We start from the raw sequence: 17,962 nt of genomic DNA on the forward strand, positions 1-17,962 counted from the left end.
AGGATTAATGTCCATATTAATGATCGGTAACTGGACCACAAAATGCATCCTGCCACCTTCAATAATGTGCAAAGGGCGACGAATACCATATTAAATCTCGCAATCAGATTTTGGTATAACAAATCCCATTTTTTTATTCGCTACTTGTTTCTTTGATCAAAACCCGAGATAGCGATCCCATATTTAATTTTCAAGCCATCCCATCCTTCCTATGTCCTGAAAATGACATTTATGGAGTTATTATTGAAATGGTATATTCCTTTTCAATACCGTGTTTGGAAAACGCTATACTTATACTTTTTAAAAATTTTGATTTTTTTAATTTTAAATTAATTTTTTAGTGTTTTTAGATAGTCTTAATATATTAATTTTAAAATTTATTTTTAAAAATAAAAAAAATATTATTTTAATACAATTTTCTAACAAAAAAATAACCTTTTTTTATCATCTCAAATATCTTTAAATCAGAATTTCTTTGCCAATCCCAATTAAAAATAAAATGTTGAAACAATCCATACTATTTATCCCCTGTACAAATCAATTATAAAGAGGTTCTATTATAATTTTTTCCATGTGTGGTTAATCTATATATATAAAAAGTTAAATGATGTTAGGATTTTACTGTAGCTCTAAATATATATTATTGTGAATTGCGATAATAAAATTATTTTTTTACCCTTTAGAGACTTAAATTTAAGCCTTTAGTTCAGGGTTATTTAGATTTTTTCATTTGACTTAGTAGTTATTAAAATATTTACGTTTTCATCTGGTTTAGTGGTCCTTAGAAGATTGTTTGGGGATGTATTTTTTTTTTCAATTTTTAACATAATTAAAATGTTTTTTTTTACCTTTAAAGCCAACAAAATTTAGAACTATTGACCAAGAGATTTCTTAATTTTTCAGAATATTCATAATAATAAAAATATTTCTTTTTCCCCAAAATAAAAAAGGATAGACTGTTGGATAAGAATATTTCAGGTTTTTTTAATTTTCATATACAGTAAAATAAGGCTTTTAGCTTCAGAAAAAACAAAAAAACTGCTTGCATCTAGCTTGTTGGCTAGACCCAAGTGCATTGGGGCTGATAACTGGGCAATACCCAAGTGCAATGGTCTAGCAACCACACTAGATCTAAGCGATTTAGATATGACAACCATACCAACTTGCAACAGAGCGCGAGTATGGGCGCGCGAGCGCACACATATCAGGGGTTTGTTTTTGCGTTTCGAAAGAGCTTTTAAAAAAATTAAATTTTTTTTTTTTTTTTTTACTTCAATTTAATATTTTTATGGTGTTTTTAAATTATTTTTTGATGTGATGGTGTTAAAAATAATTTTAACAAAATAAAAAAATATTATTTTAATGATGACATGTATATTCTTTTTTTGGCATTTATGGAGTTATTATTGACATGGTATATTCCTTTTTAATACCGTGTTTGGAGAACAGTATAGTTATACTTTTAAAAAATTTTGATTTTTTATTTATTTTAAATTATTTTTTTTTAATGTTTTTAGATAGTTATAGATAGAAGCGTCATGGATTTGACAATTGCGCTAGACTCAAGTGATTTAAATATGATAACCATATCAACCTGCAACGGAGCGTGGGTATGCCCGCGCGCTCACACACCGGTGGGTTGTTGGCTAGATCTAAGTGTCCTGGGGCTGATAACTGGGCAATACCTAAGTGCAATGGTTTGGCAACTATGCCAAACCCAAGCGATTTAGATATGACAACCATATCAACTTGTAGCGGAGCGTGATTATGTGCGCGTGAGCGCATACATACTAGGGGTTTGTTTTTGCATTTTGAAATAGCTTTTAAAAAAATTAAATTTTATTTTATTTTATATTAATATTGTTTTGATGTTTTTAGATTATTTTGATATATTGATGTTAAAAATAATTTTAACAAAATAAAAAAAATATTATTTTAATGATGACATGTATATTTTTTTTGGCTGGCTAACAACAACGACAGCAATTTCTCTATATAAGCCCATCATAAACTTTCATTACTTACAAGTGTAAAACCCAAGAGAAAACCTCAATCCAAACTAGCTATGGCTACAACTGATATGTTCTATTACCTCCTCTTCTTTCTTTGGTTTGTCACTGCGCTACTAGCACACTTCTTCATCAAAACATTCTTAAGATCCCGTAGTCAAAACAACCTCCCACCGAGCCCGCCAGCTCTACCTTTCATCGGCCACCTCCACCTAATTGGGTCGGTCCTTGCAAAATCTTTCCAAACCCTTGCCATTCGCTATGGTCCAATCATGCAGATCCGTCTAGGGGCATCAACATGTGTTGTTGCTTCTAATGCTGTGGTGGCCAAAGAAATATTTAAGACCCAAGATCTCAATTTTTCCTCTAGACCTGAATTTGGCGGCTCCGAATACTTCATTTATAGAGGATCAAGATTCGTCACAGCCCAATATGGTGATTATTGGCGGTTCATGAAAAAACTATGCATGACAAGGCTCCTTTCTGTCCCTCAACTTGATGAGTTCACCGACATCCTTGATGAAGAGAAGGTCAAGCTTGTCGAATCGGTGATGGGGTGTGCTAGGGAAGGGAAGTTGTGTGATTTGGGTGGGGAGTTTACAGCCTTGACAAACAATACTATTTGTAGGATGACAATGAGCACACGATGCTCAGGTGGTAATAATGATGCTGATCAGATTAAGCGGTTGGTTAAGACATGTTTACATCTTGCCGGAAAGTTAAGTTTAGGGGATATTCTGGGTCCTTTCAGGATTTTTGACTTCTCCGGGAACGGGAAAAAGCTAGTTGGTGCACTACAAGCCTATGATAGGTTAGTGGAGAGGATATTCAAGGAGCATGAAGAGAAGGCAAATAAAGGTTTCGAGGAAGGGGAGAGGAAGGATTTGATGGACATATTGTTGGAGATATATAATGATCCAACTGCTGAAATTAAACTATCTAAAAATGACGTCAAGTCCTTCTTGCTTGTAAGTTCCTTCTCTTTACCCTCTACAAATACATGTGGCTCCCTTGTATATTTCTTCAATTATTGGCATTGCTAACATCTACAATATGTGCTTAATTAGGACTTATTCTTTGCCGGGACAGACACAGCATCAACAGCCATGCAGTGGGCCATGGGAGAGCTCATCAACAATCCCAAGGCATTCAAGAGGCTTAGAGATGAGATCAACACGGTCGTCGGGCCTAATAGACTTGTTAAGGAATCAGATGTCCCAAACCTCCCTTACCTTAAAGCAGTCATGAGAGAAACACTAAGACTTCACCCTTCAGCACCCTTAATCATCAGAGAATGCGCTGAAGATTGCAAGGTCAACGGCTCTGTCATCAAGGCCAAGACAAGAGTTATTGTCAATGTCTATGCAGTCATGAGGGACCCGGAATCATGGGCTAATCCCAACGAATTCATGCCTGAAAGGTTTCTGGAGAGCTCCGAGGAGAAAATTGGCGAGCATCAGATGGAATTCAAGGGTCAAAATTTCCGTTTCCTTCCATTTGGGAGTGGAAGAAGAGGATGCCCTGGTGCATCCCTTGCTATGATGGTCATGCATGCTGCAGTAGGGGCCTTGGTCCAGTGCTTTGATTGGAAAATCAAGGACGGGAAGGAGGTGGATCTAACCCCAGGACCTGGTTTTGCAGCAGAAATGGCTCATCCACTCGTGTGCTACCCTATTAAGCACATGAACGGGTATTAGGACAGCCACCATGGAACTCTCATCGATCGATCTTTACTTCTTTGTTTAGTAATTAATGTGTGCCTATATATGTATGTACTTCGAAAGTCCTTAGGTCTGGTTTTAGAAACATGCAACTATTTCCCTCAATCAGTACCGGGGACAAAGTTATGCTTTGAAATATATATTGAAATAAATTAATGTGTGTGTATTATACCTTGTGCACGCCTTTGTCTTATATCCGTCTTCTTCTTCTTTATTGTAAAATTTAATGATATTGAAACTCTAAGTACCAATACTTAATCAATAAGATCGAGATAGATATAAGAAAAATATATATTAATTACATATAATTCCACATAAAATGATAAAATTAATATTTTCACATATTTTAAAAATTATTTTTTATTTTTTTTCTCTCCTGTTTTTCTTTCTTGTTTCTCATGTTTATATACATATCCATAATGCTTGGTATCATTCCAAATCAATTTTATATTTTCGGTGAAGTATTGTTTTCTACAAATTTAAAAATAAAATGAGAAAAAAAACTCAATTTTATAAGTTATTTTAAATAAAAAAAATATTAATAAAAAATAACTAGATTTGAAGGAAAGCTAAATTAAAAGAATTTTTTGAGAATTTACAAGAGAGAAAAGGCAAGGGAAAATAGATCATTGATGTCAAATCAGAGATCTATTGACAATACATGTTGTCCAGAAATAAAAGGGTCACCAATACGATTCAAATGCTATCTTTAAAGCTGGTGGACACAGGTTCGAAATGCGCGACAAGTCGACAACTACTCATGTGATGACATGTGCGACGAACACGTTAGTAACTTTTTTTTTTTAAATAATATTTATATTTCTAAAATTATAAAATTTATCCTCTATCAAACTGACAAAATACTCAAATGAGAATACATTAATGCCACTGAATGCAAGATAAAGAAAAAATTACTCTTTAAAATATTAAAGTCAATTTACTATATTTTAAAAATTAAAAATACAAAAATGCCACTATACTCTAGTTCGAAAACACTATGATTCTAAGGGTAGAATAACCATTTTACTGTGCATTATAAGCAATACTGAATTGCCTCCTTTAAATGTAACAGCGAGCAATGGAATCCTGTAAAATTATAAAAATACCCTCTTATTTGATTTTGTTTCTAAAGGGTGATTTTCCGTGGATTGCCACGTTAAAATATCCATGCCTTTTGGAGTCTTTTTTATTATATTGATAATACAATTAAGGATAGTTTCGTCATTTTGAGAGAATAAAAATAAGGGTGTGCCAACAACACTTCCCCGTGAATTTCTTATAATAATAAATCTTTTTGAGAAGGATTTGAATTCAATTTTATTTTTTAGCGATTAGATTAATAATTAATTTGTTTAAGAAGTTCTCTTATAAATAAATATTATATATACTAAGACAGCATAATTGATAATTTAAGTGCTGAATTACGTCGACCTGATCTCATTGTTAAAAATATTGTATTAAGAACTCCTTTTTGCAAGCAAAATTATTGGTACTTTATCAGCAGTTTAATTATCAACCCATGCTACATGGCTTTGGCGAAGTAACCTTGTCATGCAAATCCATAAGGCTCGCTACAGGGCATCGAGTCAATGGCGTTGATGTAAAGTCAAAGCCAGCTACAAGGCTAGCTTGTACTCTCTGTCCTAACTATCTTTTTTATCATAAAATAGTAATTAAATGCTAATTAAATATAAGAAGACAAGAGTACATGTACTCTCTGTCCTAACTATCTTAGATATTATTGATCATCAAATTAATGCAACCATCAATATTCATATGAAAATCAATATGTATATATAAAACTTTTCTCTAAAATCAAGAAAGTCTAAAATAAGAAATAAACAACCAATCACGCGAGTACTAATGTAGTTCATTTGTATAATAATTCAAACGTACTAACTCTACCTATGAATTATTTTCTTTGTACAGGAAATATTTTTTGCGGGCGTGGAAACTATCGCAACAGCTATGCAATCTGCCATTACAGAGTTAATACAGAACCCCACTGTATTTACGAAGCTCAGGGAGGAAATTCACTTGAATGTAGGGTCCGATAACAGGCTAGTCAAGGAATCAGACGTCTCAAATCTTCCTTTCTTACAAGCAGCTGTGAAGGAAACCCTAAGGTTAAGTCCTATAGGAACGTTGCGGGCAAGACAATGCAACGTAGATACTAAGATCAATGGTTATGACATTAAAGCTGGTAGTAGAACCCTCATCAATGCGTATGCCCTAATGCGTTACTCAAATACGTGGGACAAGCCAGATGAGTTCATGCCGGAGAGGTTCTTATCGGCCAAATCGCCGGACGGTGTTGATTAGGCAAATAAACCTCTGTGAGAAAGGAATAAAAATATTGTCAACTTTTATATTATGTTTGCAAGATTTATCCAATAAGAGTATACTTATTAAGTAATATGACTATCAATTAAAATTTTTGGAAATGTTTAATAAATAAAAAAAAAATATTTTTTTTTCATAAGAAATATTTAATGAATAAATAAATATTATTAAAAAATAAAAATTTCAAAAAAGCTCTGCTATTGGTTTTCTTTTTAAATTTAATAAAATGGATTTTTTAAAAATATTAACATATATATAAAGATATTTCGAATTTTATCAACAATTAAAATTTTAGAAAATGTTTCAAAAAAATAAAATGTTTTAATATTTTTATAAAGAAATTAAGAAATAAAAGATTTCTTAAACGTTGTGACTTTTAAACTGTAATAATTTATTTCTTAATTAGAACTTTTAGTAAATAAGTATTTTCATAATTTTTCCTATATATTAGAATTTTATTTTTCAAATATATTATTTTTTACATTTTCATTTCTTTGAAAACTCAAGTATTTTATTTCTTAATTAAACATTTTTTTTAAAAAATCTAACCTATACTCATTTTATAGTATAATGCAATTTAGTTAAATAGGATTGAATTTACTAAATTATACAAATTAATGTAGGTAGACCAAATCTTTTTCAAGGGACTTATCGATTTTGGGGGATCTTTTCCTTGATTTTTCACGCAGCTTGTTTGATTTTACCCATACAAGAAATTATTTTCTTGCTGTTGTCCCTAACACTCAAAGTTCAAACCCTTAAATGATCATAATTGAACTAATAATAAAAATAATTATGTTAATTAGATATGTATGTCGCTCTCAGTCATACATTTACATTTCCATGGACCACAACGAAATATTTCACTAAATATCAGCCATCCAAATCATCTGATTAAGAGAAAATGAAATTAATGAAGTTAATTTAGCAATTACCATGCAAAACCTAAGATGCTATCGGCAAATTGTCATTGATTAATTGTATAATTCTAATCTTAACCTGATTTTGGAATTGTTTATGCTGAAGATCACATTTCGATGAGATGGACGTGCAGAACAAAACTTTAAGATGCGTTATCACAGCAATCCTGGACGTTGATGTATCTGGTCACACCATGATTCCTTCCTGTGCCACGTCGTGGGAACAATAAAATTAATATTTTGGTGAGTAATAATGAAGAATAGGATCCCAATTTCATCAAGGTATTGATTACGTAAAAGTAAAACTAATGGGGGTACGTGGAGAAATATTTTTAAATATGATTGTGTTTGATTACGGTTTCCAAATTTAAATGACATACAATGATAAAAAATATATTTAATTAAAAAAATAAATATAACAATTTAAAATTGATATAAGTTGAGATAAATATAACAATATAAAAGATAAATATAGATATCTAACAATATACAATTCAAAAACATAGAAAAAAAAAACATTTTTTTTTTATCATCTTCATCAATGTTTTAAAACCCGGACCGGCCCGGCGGGTCGACCCGGGCCTGGGACCGGTCCGAGTAGAGGCAAAAACCCGCTCGGGAAAACCCGATCGACCCGGAGGGTCGACCCGGGACCCGGTCCACCCGGTCAAACTCGGGTGAGACCCGCTCAATTTTTTTTTTTTATTTTGACTGTCATTAAACGACGTCGTTTTTGGCTTTCTAAAATCCAAAATGCTGAAGAGTGAAGGAGAATGAAACAAAATCAGTAACCTAATTAATTCTTTGAAACCCAGCTAAGAAGCAGAGAGGGACGTCTGACTATTGATCGCTGTTGTTTCTCTATGAAAAAGGTTTGAATCTCCTTCTTTCACTCTGTGTTTTTTGTGGCCTCTAGCCTTCTACCTTTCTCCTGATGTTGAGCCGCTTCGCTAAATGTAATTAGATGCCTGTATGTATCTGTATAACTCACAGCATCCTAAACCTCTTCTTTAAACTGAAGAGTTGCCATCTACTGGCCAGTTCTGGCTATGTAAATCTCAACTGCTTGTTGTAGGATAGGAGATCGCAACGGTTCCGTCTTATGACATTATGGACAAATGTATTTGTTATGCCTCCGAGTTGGGAAAGAAAACAAATTGCTCTGTGAGGTATTAACTTCCTATTATTTTAAGCATGTTGTGCTTCTTAGATAAACTTTGGAGGTAGTTGCCGGTTCTGATGATGCCCGTCGTATCACTTTCTGGGAGTTTTTTCACCTAGCTATTATGGAATTTATGATCATCCTAATTAGTTCTACTGATGCAAAAATAGCAGAGAAGGCTCTGGATGAAGGCAAGGAATGTGTGTGAAACAATTTTGTGGACGAAAATTGTCACTATTAAGATACTTTGGCGTCCAGTAACTCATCTTAGTTTTGTTCTTGCCTTTTAATCCTGTGGATTGTGCGTGCTTTGTAGAGAAAAGGGCAGTTGTTGGAACTGAGTTGTTTTTTGTGAATGAAGAGGTATGAGCAGCTCATTAATTTTCTGTAATTTTCTCTGAGCATATCTGCAGGTTCTTGAACCTTTGTTTAAATGGTTGGAAAAACTATGGATCTGACTGGGAGCTATGGAGATGCACTTTGCAAGCATGGAGAAGGATTTAATTCAACTAGAAACTTTTTTTTTTGGTTGACCCGGGTTAACTCGGGTCAACCCATTTGACCCGTGACACGATCACTTGACCGGGTCAATAACCGGGTCGGGTTTCAAAACTATGATCTTCATTGTCAATGACGAAGATAAGGGAGGTTGGCACGACTCCAGCCCTACAAAAAATTTGTTTTTCTAGCCTTTTTTTTATAACATTTATAGCCAAAATAGTAAAATAAATTATAGCTCCCTTTAATTTTATTTTCGGACTCTGTATCTACTCATCGTTTAGGTATTGGCATGGAATTTTATATTTTTTTATAGGTAGAAGAGTAGGGTTCTATTTTTAACCATTCGAAGTAAAACTTCAATAATAAAAAAAAATGTTGGGGATGTGATGTATGAATGGCTTCAAACCACTTATATTTTCGTGACAACACAAAAATGATTCGCTAGTTTTGGACGTCGTATTTTGAATCATATATATTAAGCTAGTGATTAAAACAAAAGGCGGAATCATTAGGGCCATGAGAGCTCCTTGTATACATTAAACAATATTTCCAAGGACCACATCAATATATATTAAGGGCACTGCATATGGATTTTTGTCTAGCTAGCATCACCAACCCATAAATATTAGGTTAATACATGAGATATATATATATATATATATATATATATATATATATATATATATATATATATATATATATATATATATGTAGCTCTCATCTCATCATATAATTAAATGGAAATAATTAATTCCTTGGACCACAGCAATTATATAGGATTAAGGACCACTGCAAATGAACTTTGTTATTTTGGCCATCCAAATCGACTGATTTAGAGAGAATGAAATGGAGCACACAAGTTTTACAGCTAATTAACGGGAACCCACAGAAAAATAAAAAATGAATTATACTGATGAAATATCCCATTAATGGAAAAATTGTTTATCTATACATAAAAGCATATCCTATGGAATCATGTCGTTAATTAGTTAAAATTGCATTGGTGATTTTACATCTGTCAATAATTTTATTATTGATTTAATCACAAATGGTTAGTTTTATGGAATATTATTATTAATGGAAAAAAATATATGATGATCAATTTTTATTGGTATATCAATCGGTAAATATTACAAATAACCCATCGATAATAATACATCTCATCTCCTTTTTTTATATATACATTTGAGTTATTAATCTTTGATTTTTTTTTTTTTATATATTTAAGTGTATTCCATTACTTGAGACCGATAAATACTAATATGATCGGTATCGATCGACGTGTGTTCGTTTTGTAGTGACATGTAAGAAAAAAAGTTATTTGCATGTTTTTTTAACGATCAAGCATATCCATAAAGTTGATTTAAACTCAAACATAAAATAAACACTGAAAAATGCAAAATGACTCGAAAAAAATTCCGCAGTTAACATTGATTGGTTTTAGTTTTGAACGCTTTAAATTTTTGTAATTAATTAAAATATCAAAATAGATTTTAGAAGGCTCAATGTGACAACACGTGGAATATAAAACTTGTAGCGATATATATAAAAAGAAGTATAGTGAAACATTTAAAAATGTCCTTACAAGCAAAGATTTTAAAACTAATGCCAAAGTGTTTTTTTATCTTTTCACAATTTTTTTTTTCTATATTGCATGGTTAGCTGAGAGGGAATTTGGTACTCAACAAAAAAATAAAAAAGTAAAAACACATGTAACACAATCTTTGACGTGTTAAAGGTGTCTATACCCTCTAAACGATGCATATAGTGTCTTCCGGTATCGAAAAAATACTCTTCCTCTGTGTTGTTAGAGGCGTCGTCGAATTTTGTTTTAGTGCTGCAACTAATGTTGAAAATGATATTCTTGTTTGTTGTCAATTGACATTTTTTTTTTCTTTTTCTTCTTTATCCTACCTTGAAAATTATAGCATGACCTTTTTTGTTGTTGTCATTTCAATTTCATTTCTTATTATTTTGTTTTTTAATTTTTATTCTTGACTCTATATAATTTTATTTATTTTCAATTTCATCCTCGATCCAATCCCAATTTGTCATAGACTATGTTTTTTAATTTGATCCTCAATCTTTTGATTATTTTTTGGGTCTTTTGTTAAATTGATTTTTCTTTATTTTTATTTTTATTTCAATTTTGATCTTTATTATTTTGATAGTTTTTTTTCTTTTGTGAAATTGATTTTTATTTTCAATTTCATCCTTCAATTAAAGATAAAATTTATTTTGTATTTCAAGTTTGATCCTCATTTTTTTAATCGCTATTTTTTTTTTTGAATCATTTTGTAAAATTGAACATTTTTTTAAAATTTTATTCTTTAACATTTGACTGACTGTGGATTGAGTTTCATGGTTTTTTCAGATAAAGTGCTTTTGGTTTAATAATTCTGATCACGGGTTTGAAAAGTTAACATGGGTCGACATTGGTTTTTTAGAAATGAGCTTCGTGATTTTTGTCGTTTTTTTTTCTATTGAGTTATCTTGATCACATAACTTAGACTGCATATTTAATTGAAAAACTCAAGTTAGCACAATTCTAATTATCAGGTCATATATTTGTCATGCTAACTCAAACTAATTTATTAAAAAAATTTTTTTACTTAATTTCATCCCGCGCCCTACGCTTTCTCTCAAACAACAGGAAAAGACGTTCGGCTTCTGAAGGGTCACTTGAAATTCCAAAAGTTATTCTTCTCTTTTAGATCCCGGCCTTGGTAGAACTTGTCTTTCTATATTTAATAAGAAGATAATTGAGTTATATAGCTTGTTTTTTTTTTTTTAAATACTTTTTTCCTAGGTTATATCATTTTTTAAAAATTCAATTAATTTATTATTATTATTATGTTTTATCATCTAATTAAAATAAATCCATTTTACTTGACACAAATGAGCCTCGAATTGCAGATTTTTCTATCTTTTTTAAAACACATTCGTGGTATCTAACGTCATTTTATATTTATATAAAGAAAATAAAGTCTGCAACGTAGGGTAGGTCCCCAGCTAGGTTACCTACTAATCGAGGAATAGTGCAAAGACTTGGTGCGACAATAATGCTGATCATATTTTATTTTTGGTCATTTTCATAGTTGTCGCTTAGACTTGTATTAATATGAATTGGTTAAGCAGGATGATCATCCAAGCATAAGCATTATCATCCATGGCTGATATTGAAGACTATGCAATACCATTCCTTATCTTCCTAGCTTCCATCCTGCTGGTGCAAATCATCTTGGCCAAGATCCGTCGCAACGATGGCCTCCCTCCAAGCCCTAGAGCCCTGCCAATCATCGGACATATGCACCTCCTTAGTCGTATGCCTCACCAAGCCTTCCACAAGCTATCAGCCCGCTATGGACCTTTGGTTTACTTCTTCATTGGCTCAAAACCTTGTCTTCTTGCTTCTACCCCGGAGGTTGCAGAAGAAATCCTCAAAATCAATGAAGCTAATTTCCTGAACCGTCCTAAAGTAGCCAACCTTGATTACCTTACATATGGCTCAGCTGATTTTGCTACCATATATTATGGACCTCATTGGAAGTTCATGAAGAAACTTTGCATGACTAAAATTCTAGGGAGTAGAACATTAACCCAGTTCCTTCCGACTAGATGCGAAGCGAGAGAACGGTTCTTGAAGTTAGTGTTAAAGAGAGCTGAGGCTAAAGAAGCTGTTGATGTTGGGGGAGAGTTGATGAGATTGGCAAATGACGTCATGTCAAGAATGTTACTACGAACAAGGTGTTCTGATACTGAAAATGAAGCTGATGATGTAAGAAAGTTGGTGAAAGAGTTAAATACTCTAGGTGCCAAGTTTAATCTTTCAGATTCAATTTGGTTCTGCAAGAACTTCGATTTGCAGGGATTTGAGAAAAAGCTTAAGGATGCTCGGGACCGGTATGATGCCATGATGGAGAGGATCATGAGGGAGCATGAGGATGCAAGGAAAAGAAAGAAAGAGACAGGTGATGAAGGTGATACAGTGAAGGATTTGCTTGATATTTTACTTGACATATATGAAGATGAGAATGCAGAGAAGAGATTAACCAGAGAGAACATTAAGGCCTTCATCATGGTAAGAAGCCTAATTTATGCAAACATCTGCACACACAATTGAATCACCATAATTTACAGGATCATAAATGAGTAGAGTTCAAAGTGTTAGTAGAATTTATTTATGACGGACAAAAAGGTTTGTGCTGCAATTAACATACTCGTGAATTGTGTGAACTTGCTAGAAATTGACATGTAAGTTATTGTTCAGAACATATTCGGTGCTGGGACAGACACATCTTCCATTGCAGTAGAATGGGGACTAGCAGAGCTCATTAACCACCCGATTACGATGGAGAAAGTTAGACAAGAAATTGACTCTGTTGTGGGAAGGAGCAGGCTAGTACAGGAATCAGACATAGCAAACCTTCCATACCTCCAGGCTGTCGTAAAAGAAACACTAAGGCTCCACCCTACTGGCCCGTTAATAGTCAGAGAATCATTAGAAGACTGCACCATTGCTGGCTACAGAATTCCAGCAAAGACCAGACTGTTTGTTAACATCTGGTCAATTGGGAGGGACCCAAATCACTGGGAAAATCCACTTGAATTTAGGCCAGAGAGATTTACCAGTGAAGAGTGGAGTGCAAGCAGTAACATGGTGGATGTGAGAGGGCAACGTTTTCATCTATTGCCATTTGGGTCTGGAAGAAGGAGCTGCCCTGGAGCTTCATTTGCACTGCAGTTTGTTCCAACAACTCTTGCTGCTTTGATCCAGTGCTTTGAGTGGAAGGTTGGTGATGGAGAGAACGGTACTGTTGACATGGACGAGGGACCTGGGCTAACCCTTCCTAGGGCTCGTTCCCTGGTTTGCATTCCAGTCCCCAGGCCCTGTCCATTTTTATCAATCTGATAATAGATGTTGAGACAGCTATGATCTTGTTTCATGTGATGTAAAATGCTGCCCCTGGTGGTGGCATGGTTGGTTGTGTTCATGCATGAATGTAAGTGTTCTTCTGGTACTATTCAACCCCTTCTGCAATTACATAAATATGAATCTAATTGTTTTTCCTAAATTGATTCCTGTTGAAGTTCCAAGTGGCAGACAGAAAATTAACATCTAATAATCGACTGAAGATTCTCACCCGGCTGATTGATCATGATTCATGATAATGAATTTAAAAGAGAAACAAAAATTGACTGAAGCTTGTAGCTTAATATAAGAAAAAATGGTCCTTCAATTTCCAAACCACCCTTTTATGATCAATTATCATCACTAGCTTAAAAATTATGTTAAATTGTAAAATATCTTTCTGAACTTTGACGAAACAACATATCCTTTTGTGATTTTTTTTCTTTTAAACAACATGATTTTTCAAATACAAGATGAAATGACAAGTTTAGCTATTAGATTATGTCAACATAATGATTATGCGCCAGTAATTTTTTTAAATAAAAAATTATTTTTCCAACTTAAAATATCAAAAAACTCTACTTGTAAATTACAAAAAAAATAAAATGTGAAAGGACAAAAATGCTCCTAGATACATGCTTTGTTTTTTTTGTCTTTTATAAGGGTAAAATTGTTAAAAAAAACTATAAAAACCCTTGATTAACAACTCTAAATTTTTTGACCCTAGAGGTAAATAAGTAATTGTACTATTTAAATTTTTTTAAATAGACCTAATAATTATTAGTTAACATTTCTAGATCTTGTTGATCTTGGAAATAAATATGTATTTTTACTATGTAAATAAATAAAAAAACTAATATCCTCTCAAATAATTTTTTAATAATCAATAAATCATTAAAAAAATTCTAACTTACTCCCATCCTTTTAGTTTTTCTATCTAAAAATAAAAATAATAATTTCATTATAGCAATTCACTCTAAACTATAATATTGGTGCCACGTTGAAATTTATATTCTGTGTTAATGATATGGTCCGTCCAACGCGGTGGACCCATATCCACCACCATATCAAAGGACTTCCTTCCAATGTCTTTAATTTATTGGATCTGATTATGTTTTCTTTATCTTTCCCATATTTTAATATGTTATATTCAAACAATTTTTATTTTTTATCATATGATTTTGATAAAAATCTAATCTTTTTATGTTTCTTCATTGATTTTTTCTTCGGCTTTACAAATAAATTTGAACAATACTTGAGAGAGAGTGTTGGGAATAATAACTTGTGGGATTATTTAAAACCAATCCAATTCCAATCACATTGTAATCGCAGTTTTTCTCTTCTAAACTATCATACATATACTGTGAGGAGTGAAGAAACCCAGAGATAGTTCAGGTACAGGAGGAAGAGCAACCAGAGTCACGAATTATGACAGTCATTAGTCGAGAAGGAGAAGAACTTAATCTAATTAAAATAAAATTTGCATATAATATTAACATTATGTTTCTATAAAAAACAGAAAGATAATAAACAGAAAGATAATCTGGGTTTGGTTCATACTTGGAGATACATGTTTGGTTGATGTTCAGTTTTGACCTGGCCATCTGCTTGCAGGAAAGATCAAATGCCACTGTCCAAAACTTTGAATGATCATCTAAGAATAGAACAACAGAAATAAACCCATAAACATCAGTATACAAACAAGTTGGAAAAACAATGAAATTAAAATATTATGTAGTTGTTATCATACAATTATAGAATGCTTGTAGACGTTCTTTCAATCTTGGGGCTCATCTTTGCTGTGTGCCTGTCTCATTTCTGGGTGGCAGGGGAAAAATATGAAAAAAGTTGCTAAGTCAAAGGCTTTACTCTTTCGCAATAAAACTTTTGATAATTAAGAAAAATCGATGAGCTTTTTCTAAAGAAGCATTAATTGTGGCCTTCTTTGTGTTTATGATTGTGTTAATTCTAAAAAACGAATCTGGTTTTCTCTATGATGATTTCTATGATGTGCCATCTTCGCAGTCCCCCATCTCCCTCCCTCCTCCTGGAAACAAGTGAAGTTTCTAGTTCAAAAAACAGAAAAAAAAAAAAAAGAAGAGAAGAAGAAAAGACAATGTCTCCCTTATATATAAGTCTCTGAAACCTTGTTAATCTTAAATAATGTCCAAGGTTTCGATCATCGCTGATTTCCAGGGCTATATCATATTTTTCCTGATATGGATAGTCTCCACCATTTTGGTCAGAGCAATACTCGATAAAAAACGAACCAAACCTCGCCTTCCACCGAGCCTATTTGCCTTACCAATCATTGGACACCTCCATCTCCTTGCCCCAATACCTCACCAAGCTCTTCACAAGCTCTCAACCCGCTATGGACCGTTGATTCATATATTCCTTGGTTCTGTCCCTTGTGCTGTTGCCTCTACACCTGAAACTGCGAAAGAGTTCCTCAAAACTCACGAAACTTCTCTCTGCGATCGTCCTAAGTCAGCTGCTGTTGATTTCCTAACATATGGATCAACTGATTTCTCATTTGCCCCTCACGGACCTTATTGGAAGTTCGTGAAGAAAATTTGTGTGACTGAACTTCTTGGAAGTCGAATGTTAGACCAGCTGCTTCCATCTAGGCATGAAGAGATAGGGCAGTTTTTACAGTTCTTGCTAAAGAAAGCAAATGCAAGAGAGTTGATTAATGTTGGAAGTCAACTTATGAGGCTAACTGATAATGTTATATCGAGAATGACAATGAACCAAAGGTGTCCAGATAATGATGATGAAGCTGACGGGGTTAGGAAGTTGGTGCACGATGTAGCTGAGCTTACAGGAAAGTTCAATCTATCAGATTTTATTTGGTTTTGCAAGAACTTGGATCTGCAGGGGTTTGGAAAAAGGCTGAAGGAAGTCCACAAAAAGTTCGATGGAATGATGGAAAGGATCATGAAGAGGTGAGGAAGATGAAGAAAGAAACTGATGAAGGTGATTCAGGGAAGGATTTACTTGATATTTTGCTTGATATATCCGAAGATGATAGCTCAGAAATGAAACTGACCAGAGAAGAATCAAGCAATTCATCCTGGTAAAGTCTATCAGACACAAAACTTTTATGATTAAATACAAGTCCCTAGTTAATTGGTTCAAACAAGCCTCGCTGCTTTGATTCAATGTTTTGATTGGAAAGTTCATGGTATCATAGATATGAAAGAGGGACCTCTCTTCAAAGTGCGTGATGTGATGATAAAGGTTTTAAAATCTGTATAGTAAATTTTGAGTTCAAGTCAGGATATGTATTTTTTATTAGAGTCTAGGGTAATCGAGATTTTACTTGCTCATTTAAACTTATAAAGTGTATTTTCTGAGGGATGGGATTTTCTCTAATCAAAAGAAAAAAAGAAAAAAAAAGGAAGAGGGACCTGGTATAACACCTCCAATGCTCGTCCATTAATTTGTGTCCCAGTGGCAAGACTCTATCCATTTTCATCATTCTGAGTGATCGTAACAGGATAAAATACATGGCTTTAAAGGAGATTTACAAAATTACTCGTGTCCGATTTCTTCTAGCCTTGTTGCTGCCAATAATCAGATGTATGAAAGCGAATTCTCACTTCTCTTGTGATGGCGGTCATGGGATAGCCAAACGAAATCAAAATTTGGACAAAAAAATATGATGAAATGCTGCCCTGTTCTCTCTATTTTATTTTTCAATTTTATTTGCTCGTTCCAAAAATTGAAAAATAATTTTTAATATATATTATATCTATCATTTTTTATATTTGAATAAAAATATAAAATATTTAGTTAAGATCATTTATTTTTTTTCCTAAAAAAACACGAACAAAATCATCCTTCTTCTATTTTTTTAGCAAATAAACAATAATCCTTTAATTGATTAAGAAAGAAATTAGAAATTAATTGATTCGAGATTTTCAATTAATCAAAACTAGGCTCTCCTCCTCCTCCTAATAAAATCCACGTTTGTCCAGCGTGTCGAGATAGGTGTCCTGTTCACGTCCAACTGTAATGGTCCCATAAGTAAAGCTAGATTGTTTTACAAATAATCTATTTTAAGTTTCAACCTTATCCTCTCGTGTCTTTACCAGCCTTAAAAATTACTAACAAACAAAAATAAATAAATAAATAGCTTAAATTTCTATTCTTATAATTAAACAAATTTTGAAGGCTACGTTTAATTATCGTCAAGACAGAGATAATAATAATAAAGGAGATAAGATAAAACATTAAATACAAATAAAATTATGTTTGGTAATAACATAAAAAACAAAATAATTATTTATGTATCCTATTTGATTGATAATGTACAGAATGCAATAAAATATAAAAAAATATGTTTTATTTTTAATATATATTATTATCTAATTTAAATATTAAAAAAA

The 17,962-nt window shown here is 32.7% G+C and overlaps 3 protein-coding genes and 1 pseudogene across 3 annotated transcripts; all 4 read left to right on the forward strand.

Moving 5' to 3' along the window:
• The first annotated feature begins 2,018 nt into the window (after positions 1–2,018).
• On the forward strand, positions 2,019–3,923 carry LOC118032667 (3,9-dihydroxypterocarpan 6A-monooxygenase). The gene is made up of 2 exons (XM_035037433.2): positions 2,019–2,977; positions 3,077–3,923. Exons 1-2 carry the CDS (start codon positions 2,066–2,068, stop codon positions 3,704–3,706), a joined length of 1,542 nt encoding a protein of 513 aa, XP_034893324.1. The 5' UTR covers positions 2,019–2,065; the 3' UTR covers positions 3,707–3,923.
• Positions 3,924–5,698: 1,775 nt separating this feature from the next.
• Positions 5,699–6,052, forward strand: LOC140955664 (3,9-dihydroxypterocarpan 6A-monooxygenase-like). The gene has a single exon (XM_073409648.1). It carries the CDS (start codon positions 5,699–5,701, stop codon positions 6,050–6,052), a length of 354 nt encoding a protein of 117 aa, XP_073265749.1.
• Positions 6,053–11,760: 5,708 nt separating this feature from the next.
• Positions 11,761–13,656, forward strand: LOC118032666 (3,9-dihydroxypterocarpan 6A-monooxygenase). The gene is made up of 2 exons (XM_035037432.2): positions 11,761–12,737; positions 12,927–13,656. The coding sequence occupies exons 1-2, from the start codon at positions 11,826–11,828 to the stop codon at positions 13,566–13,568; spliced, it is 1,554 nt and encodes a 517-aa protein (XP_034893323.1). The 5' UTR covers positions 11,761–11,825; the 3' UTR covers positions 13,569–13,656.
• Positions 13,657–15,385: 1,729 nt separating this feature from the next.
• LOC118032665 (3,9-dihydroxypterocarpan 6A-monooxygenase pseudogene) lies at positions 15,386–16,763 on the forward strand (annotated as a pseudogene).
• Positions 16,764–17,962: the final 1,199 nt, after the last annotated feature.

This window comes from Populus alba, chromosome 6, assembly GCF_005239225.2.
Source record: "Populus alba chromosome 6, ASM523922v2, whole genome shotgun sequence".
NCBI classification, from domain to species: Eukaryota; Viridiplantae; Streptophyta; class Magnoliopsida; order Malpighiales; family Salicaceae; genus Populus; species Populus alba.